Source organism: Seriola lalandi, unplaced genomic scaffold, assembly GCF_002814215.2.
Source record: "Seriola lalandi dorsalis isolate HSWRI2012SDOR001 ecotype SW California unplaced genomic scaffold, Sedor1 jcf7180002054560, whole genome shotgun sequence".
In the NCBI taxonomy this organism is placed as follows: Eukaryota; Metazoa; Chordata; class Actinopteri; order Carangiformes; family Carangidae; genus Seriola; species Seriola lalandi.
The window spans coordinates 1306472-1326494 of NW_019525113.1; the positions used below are offsets into that span (position 1 = coordinate 1306472).

Sequence of the window (20023 nt, forward strand, 5' to 3'; positions counted from 1 at the left end):
GGGGGGGGTGGGGGGTTGGGGTGAGTGAGTGAGTGCAGTCAGCATGTCAGCACAGCAATATCCACCTCAGCTGTGTGTCCACAAGCTCATCAAGCAGGGCCCAGTCTGCACACACCAGTAGCTTCACCGACAAATAACAGCATCAGTCAACAGCCGGGAAGTTGTTTTTTCGGCCGTCCAGGCCTGACGTGGTTCAAAAACAATGAGTTACACAAGAAAGGGGGCAACGCAGCTTTGGTTTTCGTTGCTGTCCTTGGTTGAGAAAAGGACACTTTGATGTTTAACGTTGTGAATCTGACTGTGAATCTTTTACTTCAGTTAACTGAGGATGTGACCTGATGTTGTTTTTGAGGAGGCATGCATCATAAAATCCTGGTGTTGGTTTAGTCTCCTCTCTCCCACTATCAGGTGTCCATATTTTCAGGTTTGTTTATTATCACTTCAGTGCTAAGTCTCATTGTACACAGTGTGCATCTGGAGGCAGAGGAAACTGGTGCAAGAGATATGAATATCTGTATTACATGCACATCATGTTATACTGCAAATAAAAATGCCCTATCAAACAAAGAAAACAGCCCCGTCTTTCAGGACAGCCATTGATTAAACCACAGGATTCCTCGCATGCGACTTGGAGTTAAAAGGTGCCCAGCAACCACTGTACATTTCTCAATTTAATCTGGGTGACTGATCAAGAAAATTCATTGATTTCACCCATTAATCATCTCAGGAGAGTCTGTGCAATATCGACCAGCAAGTCTGTGCGGCGAGGAGGGCTGACTGAGGAGGCAATCATTGCAGAGGGGACAGGTCTTTGTAGAGAGAGTGCAGCAGCATAGATTTTGTTGGGGGACATAATAACCATTATTTCCCACCACACAATGCCAGCCAATACTGCCTCAAAATGGCCGAGTTTTTTTTTTTTTTTTTTTTTTTGCAAATGGGAGACAGAGAGAAACATTCCCTGATAATCACTTTGCGTGGCACACAACAGTGCCAGGAGGACATGTCTTGTTAAGATGTTTTGTCATGGTTGCTTCAACAGTGAGCAGGAATACTTGTGTTTACCCTCTGAGGGGGCGGAGGGGTGGCGGTGGCTGTTTGCTCTGAAAATGGGTGCATTGTCATCCGATGACACACACACACACACGTCTGACACTGCAGGCATCAGTGTCCGGGGACAATACCCGGTGATCCAGCAGGAAAATAGGGCATCAGGTAGGTGAGGAGTATGTGCACGTGCATGAGTGGGTGTGTTGGTACAGGAGGACCTACATTTGGCCTATTTAGATCTAACAAATGCACTATTTTAGTGGCTTTAATTGCAATACAGACTATAACCCTTTCAAAATAAGACATAAAGAGACACTGTTGAGTAAGGACAGCGGCCTGTCTGCTTCACAGGTGTGGTATTAGAGAGGGCCATCCTGATGACACAGGAATAGCTGGGATTTGAATAGGTAGGTAAATGGTTCCTTCCTCTATGGTAATACACAGACATGATGGACACAATCATTGAGTACAGCATTCTGTTTGTGATCCATTGCAGAGGTCCTGTGTGTCCCCAGAGGCCTGACAAAGCGCCAGTTGTCTTTCATTTGATCTCTGCAGCAAACCCTGCTATAATCTTGTTATGGCACCTTCTGGACCCACATTGTTCAACTCACACCAACAAACTACAATCAGTGCCCAAGAATGAAGTGGAAAAATCACCTGAAGACAAGCTTATTAATATTTAACTAGATCTGATATTATATCAGCCTCCGAGAACACATTCTAAGCCTTTAGACTCTGGGGAAAAAACAATAACAAATATGACACACACATCCTTACATTATTACGTGAAATGATCAATCCCGCTACTTGTGTAGGAATCTTGTTTGAGAGAAGTAATCAAAGCTCAATCAATGTATTTTACAATCACATCACGCGAGATAAAATAGTGCGTTCGTTAGAGGATCAACAGAGGTTGGCCATAAATGCCTCATGTGAAAAGAGGACAAATATAGTCCTAAAAGATGAGCTTTTTTCAAGAGTATACCCCCACTGGTTTTTGATCCAGGTCAGACTAACCTGGCACGTCATTAATCAGGAAACATTTCAGATTACATACCTCGATATAGCCGGCCAGCGCTGGAACCACAATGCCCAAAATAAGGACAGATATCGCCGGGACTGAACCCATCTTCCAGGATTTCCGGTGGTGCTACTGTAAATAACTTATATCCTATGAGCTATATGTGCGTGAGGTGACGTCCGGGAGAATAAAGAGCAAACCAAGTCCTGGGAATAACCTGATAATCTATCCCGGAGAGCGGGACGAGTCCTGCTCCGCTTGTTTTGTTACCCGAGCTCGACAGAAAATGTTGGAGGGGGACTGAGTGTCGCTCTCCTCTGGAAATGTGGACTGTGTCTGTGGCGCGGCGGCTCTGCCTCTGCTGCCTCCTCCCTCCCCTGGTTCATCTGAGCCTCAGAGCAGCACGCTGCGCCACCAGTCGGCCAGCATCCACCCCGCAACACCAGTTACACAGGACACAGTGGCTCAGCAACAATATCTTCACCATAACATCTGCCTCATGAGTACACACAGTACCAATAACAATGTCCAGGAAGGTATACATGGACATACAGCAAAAACAAGGGCAACAAAGATTTAAAAAAAGACTATTACATACGATCCAGCAGGGAAGAAAGAAAGCACCGACAATGGACCCAGCATACAGTATCTATATAGGCTACAGGTCACACCCAGAAGGAAACAGGTGGAACAGCTGTAATAAATATAAGTGGGTAGTTTAATAAATTACTTTATCTACATACACTAGGTGGTTATGTACATTATGTTCATGTATACACATCTATATAGAGTATGTACAGCCTGCTTTTCTATGGATGATATAGTATATACATATTATTGCACAATGTGAGTTTTTACAGCTACATATATATATATGTGTGTGTGTGTGTATGTGTGTGGCTGAAAAAGGAGCCAGAAAAGTTGTGGGGAGTAAAGGCAACAGTGGTGCCAGTGGTCATCAGAGCACTGACCCACAAACTGGGAGAGTGGCTCCAGCAGATTTCAGGTACACCATCTGAGGGTCTGCAGTGATGTTTCCTGCCCACTTCCTGATTCTGGGGGTGTACCAGTCCTGGATGGTGCGCACATCGGCACCAGTGATCTTTGCAGTGGTCCTGACTGACAAACCATAAGGTGAAGGGTGTGCAGGGAACAGACTCAGTGACTGAAGTGTGGAACTGGATCAGCAGTTCATGAACTTCCTGAGCTGGTGCAGGAAGTGCATCCTGCACCATCCTCTGCTTTTTAATGACTGTTTTGGCTGCACTGAGTCAAGTCACATTTATCTTTTATACTTGGTGGAAGTTGTAAAGCCTTAACTAAAGTAAATATGTTAATACAACAAGATGAAAATGCTCAATTACAAATAAAAGTTCTCAATTCAAGATGTGTAAAAGTAAAGGAAAGATGCTCAAGATGCTATACAACACACACACAGACACACACACACACATATAGTAACATTTTGTCAATACATGTAGTGGACTAAAAAGTATAGTTTCCTCTGAAATGCATCAGAGCTGACGTAGTAGTTTTAAAACATCAGCTGCTAGACACGTTAGAACAAGTTTAATATGAACATGTTACGTCTAATCTTGGCACGTGTTAATTTGATCCTCAGATACCTCAGTAAACACGCCTCTGGAAAAAAACTGAACAGATAATTAACTTTCCTCTTTAGCTCCCCAGTTTACAGTAGTCCAGGGAGAGTAAGTCAGACTGTTTAAATTAATTTAATTTAATTTTTATTTTTGTCTATATCTGAAATGTAGTGTTCATTTTCATTTACTTAATTAATATGAAAATATCCAATACCACTTGCCTCTCAACAAATCCCTGAGAAGCTGTAAATTGAACCTTGACAAACACATTGTAATTAGTGCAGAATACTAGCACAGTGGTGACCACAGTATTCATTGTAAGGGTGTATAATAGAGATTTCCCTTAGTCATATAGTTGAGAACGGTCTCGTCTATGAGGACAACATTTCTGCACACATTTTTCTTCTGAATTGTCAAAAGGCCTTTCCTCAAGACTCTCTCACACACACACACACAAACACACACACACACACACACACACACACACACACAAACACACACACACACACACACACACACGCACACACACAAACACACAAACACGTGTCCATCAGGTTTCTCCAAATAGCTCCCATGGGACAAGTGTTCTGTAGGCAGCTGGTGGCACTGTACTGTAGGAACAGATTAATGTGGACTAACACAATACAATCCCCGTTTTTCTTACCTCTGTGGTTTTACTTCAGCTGAAGGCTGGAATGATGATAGGACTGAAGTGTCATTTGTTATTACTTCATTTTTAATTGAATAAATACTGAATAGGACAATCACCCTTGGTATATTTGCTTTGATTTCATGGACATGCTTCTTATTTATTTATTTATTTATAAATGTAAATATGTATATTTTGTTTATTATTTTATTGTACTGTTTTCCTATCAATAGAGTCATGAGTGTTTACTAGTGGCCACATTGAGAAACTGCAGCATTAAATTTGCCAAGTCAGTATCAGTGTAGACATGACAGCATACTAACACTTCCAGTACACACTTTCAAAATACAAACCAAAGCGATCAGAGAAATGGTAAAATAGATTTAGGTCAACTGCAATGAGATGCAACACCAGCCAACTTTGGTTTTGTGAGTGGTCCCATGCAGAGTCTCTTATTGTTGGCATAGCCCTAAGCAAATACTTGTTGTTGTACCCCTAATGATCCCCACTGTACATGTCAGTTTCATTATTTGCTCAGGCACCCAGAAACCAACCAGTACTCTAGAGCTGAAATGATTCATTGATCAGTTGATGACAGATCAGACCTATCGTCAAATGATAATGAAAATAAGTGTTGTTTGTGATCTTAGTTTTCCTATGATGTCTACTGTGTATCCAAATTTCATTGTTTGCAGAGCTTACAGTGACAATAAAGGCTTTTTAAATCCTAATTCTAATACTACTCTTATACAGGTTAGACACTCAGAATTGCTTAGAAAAAGCTAAGCAATTGGAAAGAACAACTCTTTATAACAAGTGAGCTCAATATGAACTAAAACAAATGTGCAATGAGGTCCTCTGAGGGTTGGGGGCCCGTGGGAAGTTGCCAGCTTTGTCTGGTTGGTAATCCAGCTTTGATTGCAAGGCTATTTCTGTGTATTACAGGTATTATTTATGCATGGGGCTTTGTATTGTGTGATGACAAAGTATTGTATTGTTTGACAACAGAAATATATGCTCTGATTACAAAGTGTATATTATTAATACAATTACAATACAATACAATACATTTGATACAAACATGATTATTTGCCCTTTGATATCTCTGAAGAATATTGACCAGTATTAAAATCTACATTATTCGCTTGTTGGTCACTGTATTCTGAAAGTACAGACCGGAAGTATTGGTATATTGCGATGTCTGCATTAACGCGACTTGACAAATCAATTGTTGCTATTCCTCTCTATCGCCACTGGAGGGCGGTAAACGCTCATGATTTAGATTACACTTCGGTCAACTGTCATCGCCCCCCTTTTTTAAAGAGAAAAATTACCTCTTTTTAAAAAAAAAAATACACGTGGGGAAAAACATTTCAGCCCAAGTACCGTTAACTTAAACTAGAATTGTTAACGAAAAGTAGAAGATTTTTTTAAATCTTTTTGAACAACAGGTTTATTTCAATTGGACGACTTCGGTGTGTTATTTTTCTGATTGGCTGCAACTTCAGCGACTACAACTGATCACCAGTTATAACCGAGGCGATTAAACACGTTTGTAGTCCATTATTAACTGTCCAAACACATTATTTTAAAATTTCGACGGGTACATAAACCGTTTCGTGACGATATTTTAAAATGCATTGTGTTGCTTTTGCTCCCAAGTAAATAACCACCAATCAGAAGCCACGCTCCTGCGTGTTGCTAGGCAGATTATGTTAATATATGCAATGCAGCCATCTCTGCAGCTACCATTCTGAGGTAAGAACAACTTGTACGTTTTCCACAAAATGTAAGAAAACCAGGGATTGCTTCATGACCAGTTCTGTTGCTCGATTGCTCTGTAGTCTTTCTGTTAATATAAATTAAAAGTGCGGGTTGTTTTGACGCATTTGCACCGGTATAAAATATATTTTTTTCGTTGGGTCTCTTCGGATATGGTTGTTGTTGTTAGTCCCACCCAAAATGGAGCCCGTTCTTCCTTGTTCACAGTAGACTGGAAGGGCTGGGCTCAACTAGAATTGGGGGACGGGTGGGTCTATCCAAATAATTCGGGCCTTTACCGCTTCTAAAACACTTTTGTCAAAAACCGCAGACTGTGGTCCACGTCCTGGGGCCTAACAAGTTATGTCTGTCTGCATGGCCGGTGTTACATTGGGACTATATGGCTGTAGTGCTAATGTTGCGGTGCAGTAAATGCCCGGGTTTCTACGGCGCTGGTTTTTGTGGTATGGTCCGGTTGGGACTGAGAACCTGCGGGGTTAAAATAGGGGGGAATTGAATTTATTATTGATTATTCCAGCTAGATTTCTGAATGAGTTCACGGAGTCCCGACTTTTCACCGTGTTTTTTATGCCGACATACGGTTGTATTTAGACACCGTTTTCCTTGCGGCCTCATGAGCAAACGTTGACCGCGTTTTCCTTCGTACCCCCGCTGAGAGTCCTGTGTGACCGCTCTGTGCACGAAGTGACATGCTGCCTTATTTTGGCGTCCAAGTCCTGTCAGCAAGGGCAAAACAGAGTCTGGAGACCCCGAACCCCTCTCTCTGATGGCACATGGGGTTGAATTCAGTTCCACTTAGCTCAAAGATCGCAGCCGTAGTGCCTCATTGTTGCAGCCAAACAGCTTTTCCCTAAACAAACAAGTCTAGCATGTAATGGCTTTGATAAAGCTGTGACAGCAGACGCTTCATCATCCATAACGATTACTTCAGACCATATACACATTTCTACTGACAATCTCTAAACATCTATGAACCGACAGCCCTAAAGCAGCAATCAATATTTAACTTTAGTATTAACAAAGTCACATTTAGCTATTATCATCATGCATTATTATTATGATGTAAATCACTCAAATCCCCTGTGTGTGTATGTGTGTGTGTGTCTGTGTGTGTTTGTGTGTCTGTGTGTGTGTGCGTGCGTGTGTGTGCGCACGCGCATTACAGGCGTCCCTGGCTGTCTCAGGAGTGAAGTGATAGGGGACGTGGTTGGCGACAGGCCTGGCACCGAGCTGCCATGGAGACCAAGCAGGAACCCTCTGCTGTGTGGAGTCAGACTGCTAACAGTGATTCAGGCAACGCCACGCAGGTCTGAACTGCCCCTGAACAGCTATATTAGAGTCACAGTCTGTAGTACATTTGATACAGGAGAGGACAGTTTAAGCATGTCAGAATTTGTCTTTGAACACACTCCACAGATCAGGAAACTCCCTTCTGTCCACTGACCCTAGCTGCTCTTAAATCCCCAAATTCACCATCCACTTTTATAGCTTTAGTTAATAGAATAGTGTAGGATTTTCCAAGTAGTGGTTCCTTACCCTCCAAAAGGATTTTAAGAGGACAAGGTGCATTTTAGATGTTTAGATTCCTCTCTGTCATCAGTACCATCAAGTAGGCATCTGATTAATTCTGCACCATGACAACAAAGCCAAACATACAACCAGAGTCACAAAGAACTATCCTTAATTGACAAGAAGAACAGGTCCCTGCAGACCCCTGATCTCAACGCCATGGAGTCAGTCTGAGATTAAACGAAGAGACAGGAGAGACTGAGACAGTCTGAATCCACTGTAGCAAGTTCTCCAAGATGCTGAAACAACCGACCTGCCAAGAACCTTGAAAAACTGTGTGCAGGTGTACTGAGGAGGATTGGTACTTTTTTAAACGCAAAGGGTGGTCACAGCAAACATTGATTTGATTTAGGTTTTTACTGCACTTTGTGTGAAGTTAATAGATAAATTAAAAGTATTCATGGCTTTAATTTTGAAAGCATCCTCACTTAGATTTCAGTGCCTAAGCTTTTGCACAGTACTGTATATTAGACAACATTTGTAAAAGTTAATGGGGGCTGAGTCACAGTCAGACAGTGTAATAATGCTGCAGGTGCTTGAAAGCTTTTTTGTCCTGTGCACATTTGTTGCAGGTGCATTTTGAAGGCAGCACAGTGGCCCAGATAGTGTACAGTGGAGAGCAGGCGGACCGGGGACAGCAGCAGGTGGTTTATACAGCAGACGGGAACTCCTATGCTTCTGTAGAGTCTGCAGAGCACACACTGGTCTACATTCACCCTGCAGATGGCGCTCAGGTAATAAGAGTTTTATTCAGAGCAGAGATACTTTCATGCTTATTATGCCTTTTATGAGATTCTCTTTTATGAGAGATTTTCATCTATTTTCACTTTTTTTTTTTCTTTCAAATGTACAAAGTATGAATTGAATAACATGCCTTGTCTTTCAGACTGTATTTGCTGATCAGCCTCAGGTGGCTTATATTCAGCAGGATGGTACAACTCAGCAGGTAGGATTACTGGGCTCTGTCACGTTGCTAACTCACTCTGTGGCACATCATTTTTACAAAACCATAAAGCAGCTGAATTTCCTCTGTAGGTCACAGTTTTACTGCCCAGCGGACAGAACATGAACGCTGCCAACCTGCATGTTCTCAGTAACGTAGCGGAGACTCCACAGGCTATCCTGGAGCCAGTGTCCCAGGTGAGAACACACTGTTTGTGTTTAGCTGTTTACTTTTCCAAATAAGCAAATAGCACTTTATTATTTTTGAACCATATTCTAGCATATAGCAGTGACACATAAGTGAACGTAAGCACAAATTATGTCAGGATGTATACACACATTCAAGCCAAAACATTGTTATTTAGTTATTCTGTCAGGTAAGTGGTCTGACTAGGTGCCGTTCATATTTGATTTACACCATGACACTGAAGTTAGCTTCCAATTCATCAGTTAAGGGAAAGTCAAGAGAACTTAACTTACAGAGCCTTTTACACCAAGACCACATTGGGGAGAAAAAGCAGTGAGTCTCACTTGTCTGGGATTATCTAGTTCATATTTGACAAGTCTAATTTCACTTTTTCTTATTTTCAGAAAATAGAATAAAGGATTCCCAAATTGTAAAGTTGGTTTCAAACAGCTTTAAAGCTTTACCTAAAACATCTAAAAAAATAAAAAAAAAACCAAAAACTGAGGATCAGCTGCTGAGCTCTGTTAGTTAAGTTTCCCTTCATTTTACCCATAGCTGATGAATTGGAGATATTTGCAGTACAGATATAATCACATATGATGTATGATATTCAAAAATCATGTCCAGAAATGTCACAGGTTAACTTTTTGATATTGATGTCAGTGTCAGTCCCACAGCAACAAAGAATAGATGAAGGTTTCTTGACTTTACAACCACAAAATTAGTTTTACATGCACAGAAGGTGATAAATAAATAGTATCTAGTTGTATAAAACTGCAGGAATACATTTATACCGTTTATATTAACTTTTGTTGCATTGTTACATGTGAACAGGCCAAGCCTGAAGATGAGAATTTGTCACTGTTTCCCACATAAGGAGAAACAGTTAAGTGAGTATTAACTCTATGAAATGATCAAACACAGGAGCAGCTGTCTGTGTCCAATTCGCTCACCTCCATGGCGGACATTGCAGACCCCCCCACCAGTCCACTCGGGGCCACAGACTCCACAGATGATACGGATGAAGACGAGGACGAAGACTCCGAGATGGATGACTGGGAGCCTCGTCAGCCTGAATCATTTAACCCTCACAGCCTGTGTGAGTGACGTCCCCCTGCAGCTATATCACAGTCGTCCGTCTGTCTCTGTCAGGACTCTCTGTCACTCATGTGGAGCAGACAGGAGAAGATAGCGACAATGATTTAAGATGAAAAGCTGCACAGCTGTAGTACTTGTTGCAAAGCTGTTGCGTTGGTCCTCATCAGTTAGACTGCATTATCTCTATATATGTTGTGGTGATTCTGACTTACTGATTTCTCCTTTTCGTTGCCTCTCAGGGTGCGAGGAGTGTAATAATTCCAACCCCTCGGTCTGTCTGAAGCACGGTCCTCTGCACCCCATCCCCAACCGGCCGGTGATGTCCAAGGCCCGAGCCAGTCTGCCTCTGGTCCTCTACATCGATCGCTTCCTGGGCGGGGTATTCTCCAAGAGACGCATCCCAAAACGCACACAGTTCGGTCCAGTGGAGGGACCCCTGGTTCCTCAGAGTGAACTACGGGACCACTACATCCATCTGAAAGTAACTCACTCTGCGTGACTGATTTCTGTTTAATTGCTTTAAGCTCTTTTTAGTTGTGCAATTTGTATTCAGGCATTTGGCTGCATGGAGTAAAATGTTGTAAAATGACAGCATCATATTAAGAAGGGTGTCTCATTTTACCTGAAACATTGTTTTCTTTGCACAGTTTGTGAAATATGAAATTGTGATATTGGGAAACTGAGAACTGAATCAACTGAAACTCTGAGACTTTGAATCACTTTTCATTTTAGTTTTTGCTTGGAGTGAAGTAATCACTGGGCTGCCCTTACATTACTGTTTCTTAGCAAAGAAACAAAGAGGAAATATATTTTTGTGAATGAAACAGTTTTATAAGAAAGTGTGAGGTAGATAATAGCTGAGCAAAACGTTTTGTTTGTGCAAGCATGCGCAGTCAGGTTGCACTCTTCATATCTAATCTGTTTTTGTGCTCGTTTGCCGTAGCTGTGTCTGCTGGATACAGAGAAAGACGGAGAGAAGTCTAACGACATGTGGTTGGACCTCTCTGACGAGGACAGCTGTAACTGGATGATGTTTGTGAGGCCTGCTCAGAACCACCTGGAGCAGAACCTGGTGGCCTATCAGTACGGCTCAGAGATATTTTACACAACCATCAAGAACATCCAACCTAAACAAGAGCTCAAGGTCAGTCCTGTGTAGTCCAGTTTATATTTTATTACATCTGTATCATACCTGTCCGACAACAGGCAGACAGGCTGGTGAAGACGTTCCATCAAGTTCAGTTGAAAGTCAGACATCTGGAAAATTAAGAGCCAGATATTTTTGCTCAGGAGCAGCTGGTCACAAATCAAAGTTAAAAGAAGAGTGAATCGGTCCCAATAACTGAATTATAGCTGAAATATTTTTTTTGTTTGTGTTTTTAATGAGATTTCCCTCTGCAGGTGTGGTACGCCGCATCATATGCAGAATTTGTAAATCAAAAGATCCACGATGTTACGGAAGAGGAGAGAAAAGGTGAGTCTCTGGCGACACCTAGTGGTTACTTCATTTAATATCAACACCATGTCTCAGCCCTGCTGTTTATGACGACATCTGTCCCGTTACAAACTATTCTACCAGTAGTAGATGTTAGTAGTGCAGCTTCTCCCTGGTCCTCACCTTCTGTTGTTTCTTCAGTGCTGCGGGAGCAAGAGAAGAACTGGCCTTGTTACGAGTGTAACCGCCGCTTTGTGAGCTCTGAACAACTGCAGCAACATCTCAACATGCACGACGACAAGTTGAGCTCTGTCACCAGGTAAAACCTTTTCTCATCACCTCGTTTCAAATTTTGGCTGTGATTCCCTTCTCACTAGAGGCTGTATGACCTCTTAAGCTTGTCTTTACTTTCTCAGATCCAGAGGTCGGGGTCGTGGAAGAGGCAGGAAGAGATTTGGAACAGGAAGAAGACCGGGACGGCCGCCGAAATTTATACGTCTGGAACCGCCTGTAGACGCCGGCGGGGACAAGACAACAGTAAGTGACACATTAATAATTGCTGTGTTGATTAATCGATTAATTGATTTGCATTTTATGCTAATTTTAACATTTTATAGACCAATAGATCAACTAAAAAGTTAACTGACAGATTAATCTGTAATTAAATAATTGTTAGTTTCAGCCCTGGTGCATACAATATTATATTCACCATAAAATGGAAAAACTTTAATTAATTTATACAATTATCTCGGAGCAAAATAATAATTTAAAAAATCTTCATGAGGTTTGTCAAAAATATTATTCCAAATAAAATGAGCAACGCAAGACTTCAAGTGCCACTGATAACTGACTTAATGAAAATCTACAGTTTGTTTTGAAATTTGTGACTGAAAAACTCCAACCTACAATAACATTCTTTTTTTTAATTACAAATTTCCAATCACCTTTTTAATCAGGAGATGCTGGAACTGACGGAGAAGCAGCCGCTGGAAGAGCGAGTGGAGGGAGCTCAGAACGGCCTGAAGGTGGTGGAGATGGAGCCGGAGGCGGATGCCGGGGCCGAGATGGAGGGTCAGCTCATACCTCCTGCAGGAGAACCGGTCCCGGAGTCCGTCACCCCACCTGCCAACACGGACCTGCCAGTTCCACTAAAGGAAGACCCGGCACAGAGCAGCCAATCAGACGCCCACCTCACATCTCAGGATATGCGCCGTGCCAAGAGGATACGGGTAAGATGGGAGACTGTGCGTTCACTGAAATGCAAAAGTGTTTTATATTTAGTCTGTTCTTTGGTGTCAGAGCTGTGATTTGCTTTACAACCGTGTGTCTTTCTTCTTCAATGCGTGCTTCCCTCAAAGATGGATGTGCAGGTAGGTGGGACCTGGAGGAGGGCAGAGAAACACGAGGTTCAAAGATTCCTTTTGTCATTTTCCATGGTGTTTGTGTTCATGTGACATTTCAGGATATACCCCCTCCTGCAAACTCCATTGTATCATCATCTTCTCTCTGTGACTCTGCAGATCAATGTCTGTTAGTAGTTCCCCTCTCTCTCTTTTCTCCCTCAGAACGCAGCGCTGCAGCACCTTTTCATCAGGAAGAGTTTCCGTCCTTTTAAGTGCACCCACTGTGGCAAGGCCTTCCGGGATAAAGACAAGCTGGATCAGCATCTGCGGGTCCACGGCCGGGACGCCTACACCTTTTCCTGCCACATCTGCAACAAGAGCTTCATGAGTGACTCGGCTCTGGAGGACCATCTGCTGGTTCACACAGAGAACCGCACCTACTCTTGTCTCTTATGCCCAGAAACCTTTGAAAAGCTGGACCTGCTCAAAGACCACGTAGGGGTGCATGCGGTGGACGGCTGCTACACGTGTCCCTCCTGCAAGAAGACGTTTACTGACTTCATCCAGGTTGGTGATGTTTGTCTACAGCAGGGTTTGTTAGACATGACGGGAAGTGAATTGTCAATCTTTCTAGATGTTTAAAAAAACACAGTTGCACATTTCTATTATGTATTCATCACAATCAAAACAAAAGCATTTCGAGCGGGAAACAACATGTTGGAGAAGTTGTGTGCAACCTGTTGATCATTTAATTCTAATCATTGCAAAAACGTAAGTGCAGTTACAGAACCAAGCAAAGAACAGTCTGATTTAAAATAGGAGTTTGACACATTTACAGTTCCCAGACTACAAAATGTTTATGTTCCTCAGGTGAAGAAGCATATACGCTGCTTTCATTCAGAGAAGGTCTTCCAATGCTCAGACTGTGAAAAGGCCTTCTGCCGGCCGGACAAGCTGCGTTTGCACATGTTACGCCACTCTGACCGCAAAGACTTCCTGTGCTCAACATGTGGCAAACAATTCAAGGTAAGATGAACAGGGAGAGCACTGAGAGATAAGAGCTTGTGGTGTTAGTTCATAGATCCATCAGATCTTAATGGGCAATTCTTTCCCTGTGACATTAAGAGGAAAGATAAGCTGCGGGAGCACATGCAGCGTATGCACAATCCTGACAGAGAGGCCAAGAAGGCCGACCGGATCCACCGCTCCAAAACCCTCAAACTGAAGGTGCCCACCACTGACTTCGAGAGCTTCATGTTCAAATGCAGAGTGTGCATGATGGGATTCAGACGCAGAGGAATGCTGGTGAGCAACAACCCACAGAAAGCTCTTTTTGTTGATGTTTAATTTCAGTGCACCATCTTTTACCAGCTTTATTTTTCTGGTTACAGGTTAATCATTTGTCCAAGCGTCATCCCGAGATGCGTATTGATGACGTGCCTGAGCTAACGCTGCCAATTATCAAGCCTAACAGGGACTACTTCTGCCAATACTGTGACAAGGTTTGTTTTTCCCTTCCAGTTATTTCAAACAGTGAGTTTTGGAAAAGACTTTCAGTTGATCCCGGGGTCAATGTGAAAATTCATGCCTTAAAGCAAACATGCTAACATCTGCTTTACCCTAAACTCTGAATCAGATCAGAGGAGACCAGCTTTTAGTATGATACTAATGAGCTGATCTCTGTGCAGGTGTATAAGAGTGCCAGTAAGAGGAAAGCACACATACTGAAGAACCACCCAGGGGCAGAATTGCCTCCCAGCATCCGTAAGTTGCGACCAGCTGCTCCTGGTGAACCAGACCCCATGCTGAGCACACACACCCAGCTGACTGGCACCATCGCCACGGCACCAGTCTGCTGCCCACATTGTGCCAAACAGTACAGCAGCAAGGTCAGTAATGAAGCTCCATGGAAGTTAAAGAATCTTACCTATTAACATTTATATGGAGATCAACTGTTGATACAGTAATTCACCATCCTGTGCTCTGTCTCAGACCTACCTGATAACTTTTCTGTGCGCTTGTGTTTCAGACCAAGATGGTTCAGCACATCAGGAAAAAGCATCCAGAGTTCGCCCAGCTCGCCAACACCATCCAGACTCCGTTGACAACAGCTGTAATCAGTAGCGCTCCTGCAGTCATCAGTTCAGACGGAACAACAGCTGAGGCTGTAGTGGTAAGAAACACACATGTTAAGCACAAATGCTGAGCAGATATCTGTTCAAAGGATGTCACATACTACCATGAAAATTATTATGACGAAGAAAAAAGCAGTGATGGTAAAGAACAGTGCTACAGTGTAAATAAATGTTAATGCTATAGAAAACTGGACTCAGTTCAGCAGAAGCAAGAAAGACAGAAAGAAATAAGGAATGAAGGAAAATAGTCAACTGATAGACACCGGATATTATAACTATGATTCATTTTCTCCACAGACCACAGATCTGCTCACCCAGGCCATGACGGAGCTCTCTCAAACACTGACCACAGACTACCGAACAGCACAGGGAGACTACCAGAGGATCCAGTACATCCCCGTCTCTCAGGCAGGAGGCAGCCTGTCCCAGCCGCAGCACATTCAGCTGCAGGTGGTGCAGGTGGCTCCGGTAAGATCCAGAATCTCATCTAGGACCTAGACTTGTTTTTTTTTGTTTTTTTAGCTTTGCATCCATAGAAAGCCTACTGAGTATCTAAACAACCTCCCGCCTCACAATCACAGTTATACACCTTGATAGCTGTGCTGATATAAACACGAGTCTAATCATTGTATGGATATATGAACAATAGCGGTCGACAGAAAGGAGAGCTGTTTTTTCTGATTCACTAATCAAATTTTCCATGTTGGTCTCGGACTGTCAACTCTAACTTCTATTGTTGTTTCTACCTCTCATGTGGCCAAAACAACTGATCACTTATAAGAGTTGGTGAGGTTTGTTCTTTCTTTTACACTCAAATTAAAAGGCTTAAAGTTTTAAGGGAGGGCTGGCAGTAACCAGCAGCCACCATGAAGACTCTGGCAAATGACTGCTTTGGTTTGTAGGTTCGTCTGCAGATATTTCTGCAGCTAAACCACCTTTCATTTCCTGCTATCGTTTGAAAATTGCAGACAACATATATTTTTATGTATCCCGTGGTGGATTGAGGTGAATTTAAGAAGCAGTAACAAGTATTTATTTTCTGTGTTTCACAGGCTTCCTCCCCACATTCACAGCACCCCACAGTAGATGTGAGCCAGCTGCACGACCCGCATGGCTACAGTCAGCACTCCATCCAGGTACAACACATCCAGGTCAGCGAGCCTTCAGGCTCTGCACAAGGTGCCACCCAGGTGAATCCTCATTTCTGACTCTGGGGTTAGGTTGGCGTTAGGAGTAATTCATAACACATATTTATGACATGTATTAAGAGACATTCTTTACAAGAATCTGAAAATCACAACCAACAGTCTGTTATGGAAATCTCCCAAAATGTTAAGCTTGATAACAGAAGAATAATAACCATCTCTTCTCCCTCTTTCAGGTAACTGGTCAGCCTCTAAGCCCCACCTCCCAGCAGGCTAGTCAGGAGCTGAGCCCCGCCCAGTTGACCCCTGTAACTCTGGCTCAGAGCCACACCCTGCAAACTAGCAGCACCCAGCAGCAACAGGGGACTGTGCAGCATGCGTATATACCTGGGAACTGGAACTACCGAGGTTACCGTGAGTGCCCCACATGCCATACTTGATGGCTCTTTACTGTTTGATTGCATGTTAGGTTAACATGTTAAATTCTTATTGCTCCAGCATCTGAGATCCAGATGATGGCTCTACCTCACGCTCAGTATGTGATAGCTGAGGCCAGCACACCTGTATCTGGAGTCAACAGCAACCAGGTGAAAACGGTGAGTAAATGCTGTCTGATACCTGCTAGAGGAAAACGAACACTGTATTTGTATTTCTGGTCAAGGAAATCAGTGTTGAGCACAGCTGAAGCAGTTTAATTTCACTTCTCACTCTCTCATATTCTTATTGGTAAGACTCACAAAGCAGCTGAAAGTGTCAACACATATATACACATATCTGGATCACATTAATATGCAATTTAAAAAAAAAAAAAAAAAAAAGATCCCAAATTTCACATTGAAGTTGTAAGCACATCAGAGGCAACCTCCAGGGCTGGAGAAAAACACCCACTGAAGTATCAAAAACTGCAGTTCCTCTAATGGCCACTAGAGTCTGGCTCCAAAAGTGAGTCGATCCCCATAGACTCCCATGTTAAAATGCCCAACTTTAAAGCAGAAATAAACATGTTTACAGCCTGGTACAAAAAACAGTTTTTTTCTCTATAGCTAATTTCCTCCTTCATGACACCTGTACAGGGGGCCAGTTTTTATATAACTCACCTGTTTACATTTTATTAAGTTATGCATAATTGAGGGTGTGCCACTTTGAGTGACAGGTCGGTGACCGTATGCTCGCCACAATCCTACATTCATCAAAGTCTCTCCTCCACACACGCCCCTCCTCTTTGCCCAGTTTTGGATTAGCCAGGAGTTAGTTGGAGTCAGACACTGCCAAAACTGCTCTTGAGAAACCTAACAAATGTTTTGGTTGATGAATCTGAGAATGGGAGAAGGATTTGCTGCACACCAAAGCTTTTTAAAAAAAGATAGATTTAAGCATTTTAGGTTATATTTATTCATCTAAACTGTGTACTTACTGTTACTTCAAACTAAGGGGTATGTAGCTTTTTACACCTTCCTGACTGTAATCCGTCCTCTTGTTGATGAGTGAGTCTGATGAAGCACATGTGAAAAGCAGCTCTTTCAGTATTTGTGAAAATCTAGAAATAATTTATTGTATCTCGGCGTACACAGTTTTGTTGCCGGATGGGAGTTACATTCCAGATAATAATAAATTAAAAATTAGCAGAATTTTTTAATTGAAAATGGTGGCGCATGTGGAAATAAAGATGTTCTCACCCTTCTCCTGCAGACACACTACGTGATCTCCGAGGGCCAGACTGACCTGGAGACAAAACAGACCGTTCCTCAGAGCACAACCCAGACCCACACTGAACATCTGGAGCAGCAACCGACCAATCAGCAAGCCACCACGCAGTACATCATCACCACGACAACCAATGGCAGCGGCACTAGTGAGGTTCACATCACAAAACCCTGAACTGTACAATGAAGAACTCTCACAGACTTGATCCTGCATGTAGACCTCAGACGCTTGTGCGCACATGAATGAATAAATACATGGATGGAAACAGAGTCGGGGATATAGAGAGATAAAACGGGGATGAATAGACGACCAGCACAGTTTTATGTGTCTGTAAGTTAGTAGAGAGCAAAATGCAAAGTTTTGAGTTTGAACTGAATATATAAAAAACTAAAACTTGACTGAACACGTGTTTGGAACCCACAGCAATGGAAGGTGTGGATACTTTCTGAAACATTTTCAATGGAACTGCTGAAAGTGTGAGGACCATTACATCAAATACAGAGTTCCTTTGCGAGTTATACAGTATCGAAAATGAAAGATCTTTTTAAGGTCTGGAAAAGGTGGAAAAGTTTTGTTGCTCAGTCCTTATACAGATTTGAGTGCTCATTTTACATATTTGTAAAGTAATGGACATTTCTTGAAGAATAGTATTTGTAAATGAAACTCTGGAAAGAAATACTGAACTGAAAAATATGGGAAAGTACTGTATAAAGCAATCCTGCTAAACAGGTCATTATGTTTTTGTCCAGTGTAAGTACCCCACACATCCTCTGTTGTGTTGTATGTTTGCAGATCATTGCTGATATCTGATGTGATTTTTCTCCATGGATTTCCTCTTTTGAAATGTCTCAAAAGAGGAAATGTTTTTATTCACATGCTGGATTGTCCTGATTTTTCCAAAAAATCAGAATGAGCAATCTTTCTCTTTTTCTTTGTCATTGTCACAACCACAACACCTGTGTTTTTATAGTAAAATTTTAAAAAGCAAACATAATCAGTTCTACTCTTCCAAGACTCCGAATGTTAAGAATTGCATTTGGTTTTAAAAGTTCATGCAGCGTTTAATGGATATAATTGACCTCTAACCTTATGGACTGTTTTGCTGTTAACATATCCAAAAGCTAAATAACAGATTGAATAGCACCAGGAAACTGTGCTTGAGGAGTAACAGCATCAGGCTGAAAACCCTCTGCTGCTAGGTGTGGTTAGATATGTGCTCTGTTACACCTGTAACCACACCCAACAGTGATGACACAGGGTCCACATGTACAAAACACATGCACATCACTGCAGCAAGGTGAGAAGTTGGAGGTTTGAAAAAAAAACCCTAACCCAACCAGCAATCCCATGGTCTTCGCTTGGTGCCTGTGCAGAAAGCTAACGTGTCTCAGTGACGTGCACTTTTAAAGACAACTGACTTGAATATTCATAATACTTCTTTAGTCCCTCAAGTGATATCAGTGAAATATTTACAGACGGCATCACAGAGGTTTGCAACTGAACAGCTCAACATGATACAGTGTTAAAGGGTGATATGGGATTATTTTATTTGATCAATCTATTAAGTGCTTAACTTGGGGTTGCAACTAAAACGGCAGCACAGGATTTTAGGTTTAACACCAGCAAGTGACGGTGCCACCGAGCGTCTCATTGCAGGTAAGTAAGAAAGGAAAATGTAATTCAGTAGGAGGAGTTCAAACCATGTGAGAGCAATCACCTGTCTTACTGATGTGATCATGAGCAAGGAAATTCTGTGTTAAGGTACTTGTTCAAAGTAGAAATGTTTTAGATGCAATTGTACAGTAAGTTACAGTTTAATACAGTTTAATAAACTAAAATAAGGCTATTGTAAATACACCACCAGGCCATTGAAAATGATCTAAACTAGTCTAAGAAAATAGACTTTACAATGTAAAATATGGAAGGAATATTATGAGATCATGTGCAACAATTCACATTATTATTTAAATTACTATTTTGTCCATGTGTGTCTATTATATCTGCACATGTTGTTTTTCTGCTCACTTTATTATGAAATGGCGTCCAAATAATTTCATGGTGTCCAAGTTAATGTTGGGCTTGTGGGTTAATGGGTGTTTATTTGTCAGAGTGTTATTCTTGTTCTCACTGCTAGATGGCAGCATTGCCTCAGAAAACCAATGAGTTCTTCAACATCAAAATTGTGATAGTTTAAGATTCTACCAGAGACAGTGTTTGCCTTTATTGTGTTTGAATGTTAATACATAACATGGGCTTTCTTCCATTTGTTAACATCTCCCTCCGGATGAATTAATTCACTGTTCAGATTCCAGCAGGTTGTTCACGTGCTGTGAGTTAATAATAGCTCAGTGTCTGTGTC

At 42.1% G+C, this 20023-nt stretch overlaps 2 protein-coding genes across 8 annotated transcripts in view; one reads left to right on the top strand and one right to left on the bottom strand.

Annotated features, from left to right (window-relative positions):
* aplp2 (amyloid beta (A4) precursor-like protein 2) overlaps nucleotides 1–2412 on the bottom strand; it is a 53466-nt gene extending 51054 nt beyond the window's left edge. For 2 of the 5 annotated variants that reach the window (XM_023416002.2, XM_023415999.2), the window contains exon 1: nucleotides 2111–2411. In XM_023416002.2, the coding sequence (XP_023271770.1) occupies nucleotides 2111–2182 (72 nt within the window). In that variant the 5' untranslated portion in view covers nucleotides 2183–2411. Of the gene's footprint in view, nucleotides 1–2110 lie in introns of all 5 variants that reach the window. The other 3 variants (XM_087176549.1, XM_023416001.2, XM_023416003.2) reach the window with 2 other exon arrangements.
* A 3601-nt stretch (nucleotides 2413–6013) lies between these two features.
* prdm10 (PR domain containing 10) lies at nucleotides 6014–18393 on the top strand. Of its 3 annotated transcripts, none has more exons than XM_087176551.1 (23): nucleotides 6014–6082; nucleotides 7272–7413; nucleotides 8248–8409; nucleotides 8562–8621; nucleotides 8711–8815; nucleotides 9729–9903; nucleotides 10142–10383; nucleotides 10846–11046; nucleotides 11304–11376; nucleotides 11539–11656; nucleotides 11754–11874; nucleotides 12294–12566; nucleotides 12903–13247; nucleotides 13551–13706; nucleotides 13806–13985; nucleotides 14072–14182; nucleotides 14369–14569; nucleotides 14710–14853; nucleotides 15113–15283; nucleotides 15868–15951; nucleotides 16197–16374; nucleotides 16459–16556; nucleotides 17650–18393. In XM_087176551.1, the coding sequence occupies exons 2-23, from the start codon at nucleotides 7342–7344 to the stop codon at nucleotides 17836–17838; spliced, it is 3459 nt and encodes a 1152-aa protein (XP_087032677.1). In that variant the 5' UTR covers nucleotides 6014–6082; nucleotides 7272–7341; the 3' UTR covers nucleotides 17839–18393. The 3 variants fall into 3 exon arrangements, with proteins under 3 accessions (XP_087032677.1, XP_023271853.1, XP_087032676.1); XM_023416085.2 differs by having other exon boundaries at nucleotides 6015–6082; nucleotides 15868–16005; XM_087176550.1 differs by lacking the exon at nucleotides 6014–6082 and having other exon boundaries at nucleotides 6388–7413; nucleotides 15868–16005.
* The last annotated feature ends 1630 nt before the right edge of the window (nucleotides 18394–20023 follow it).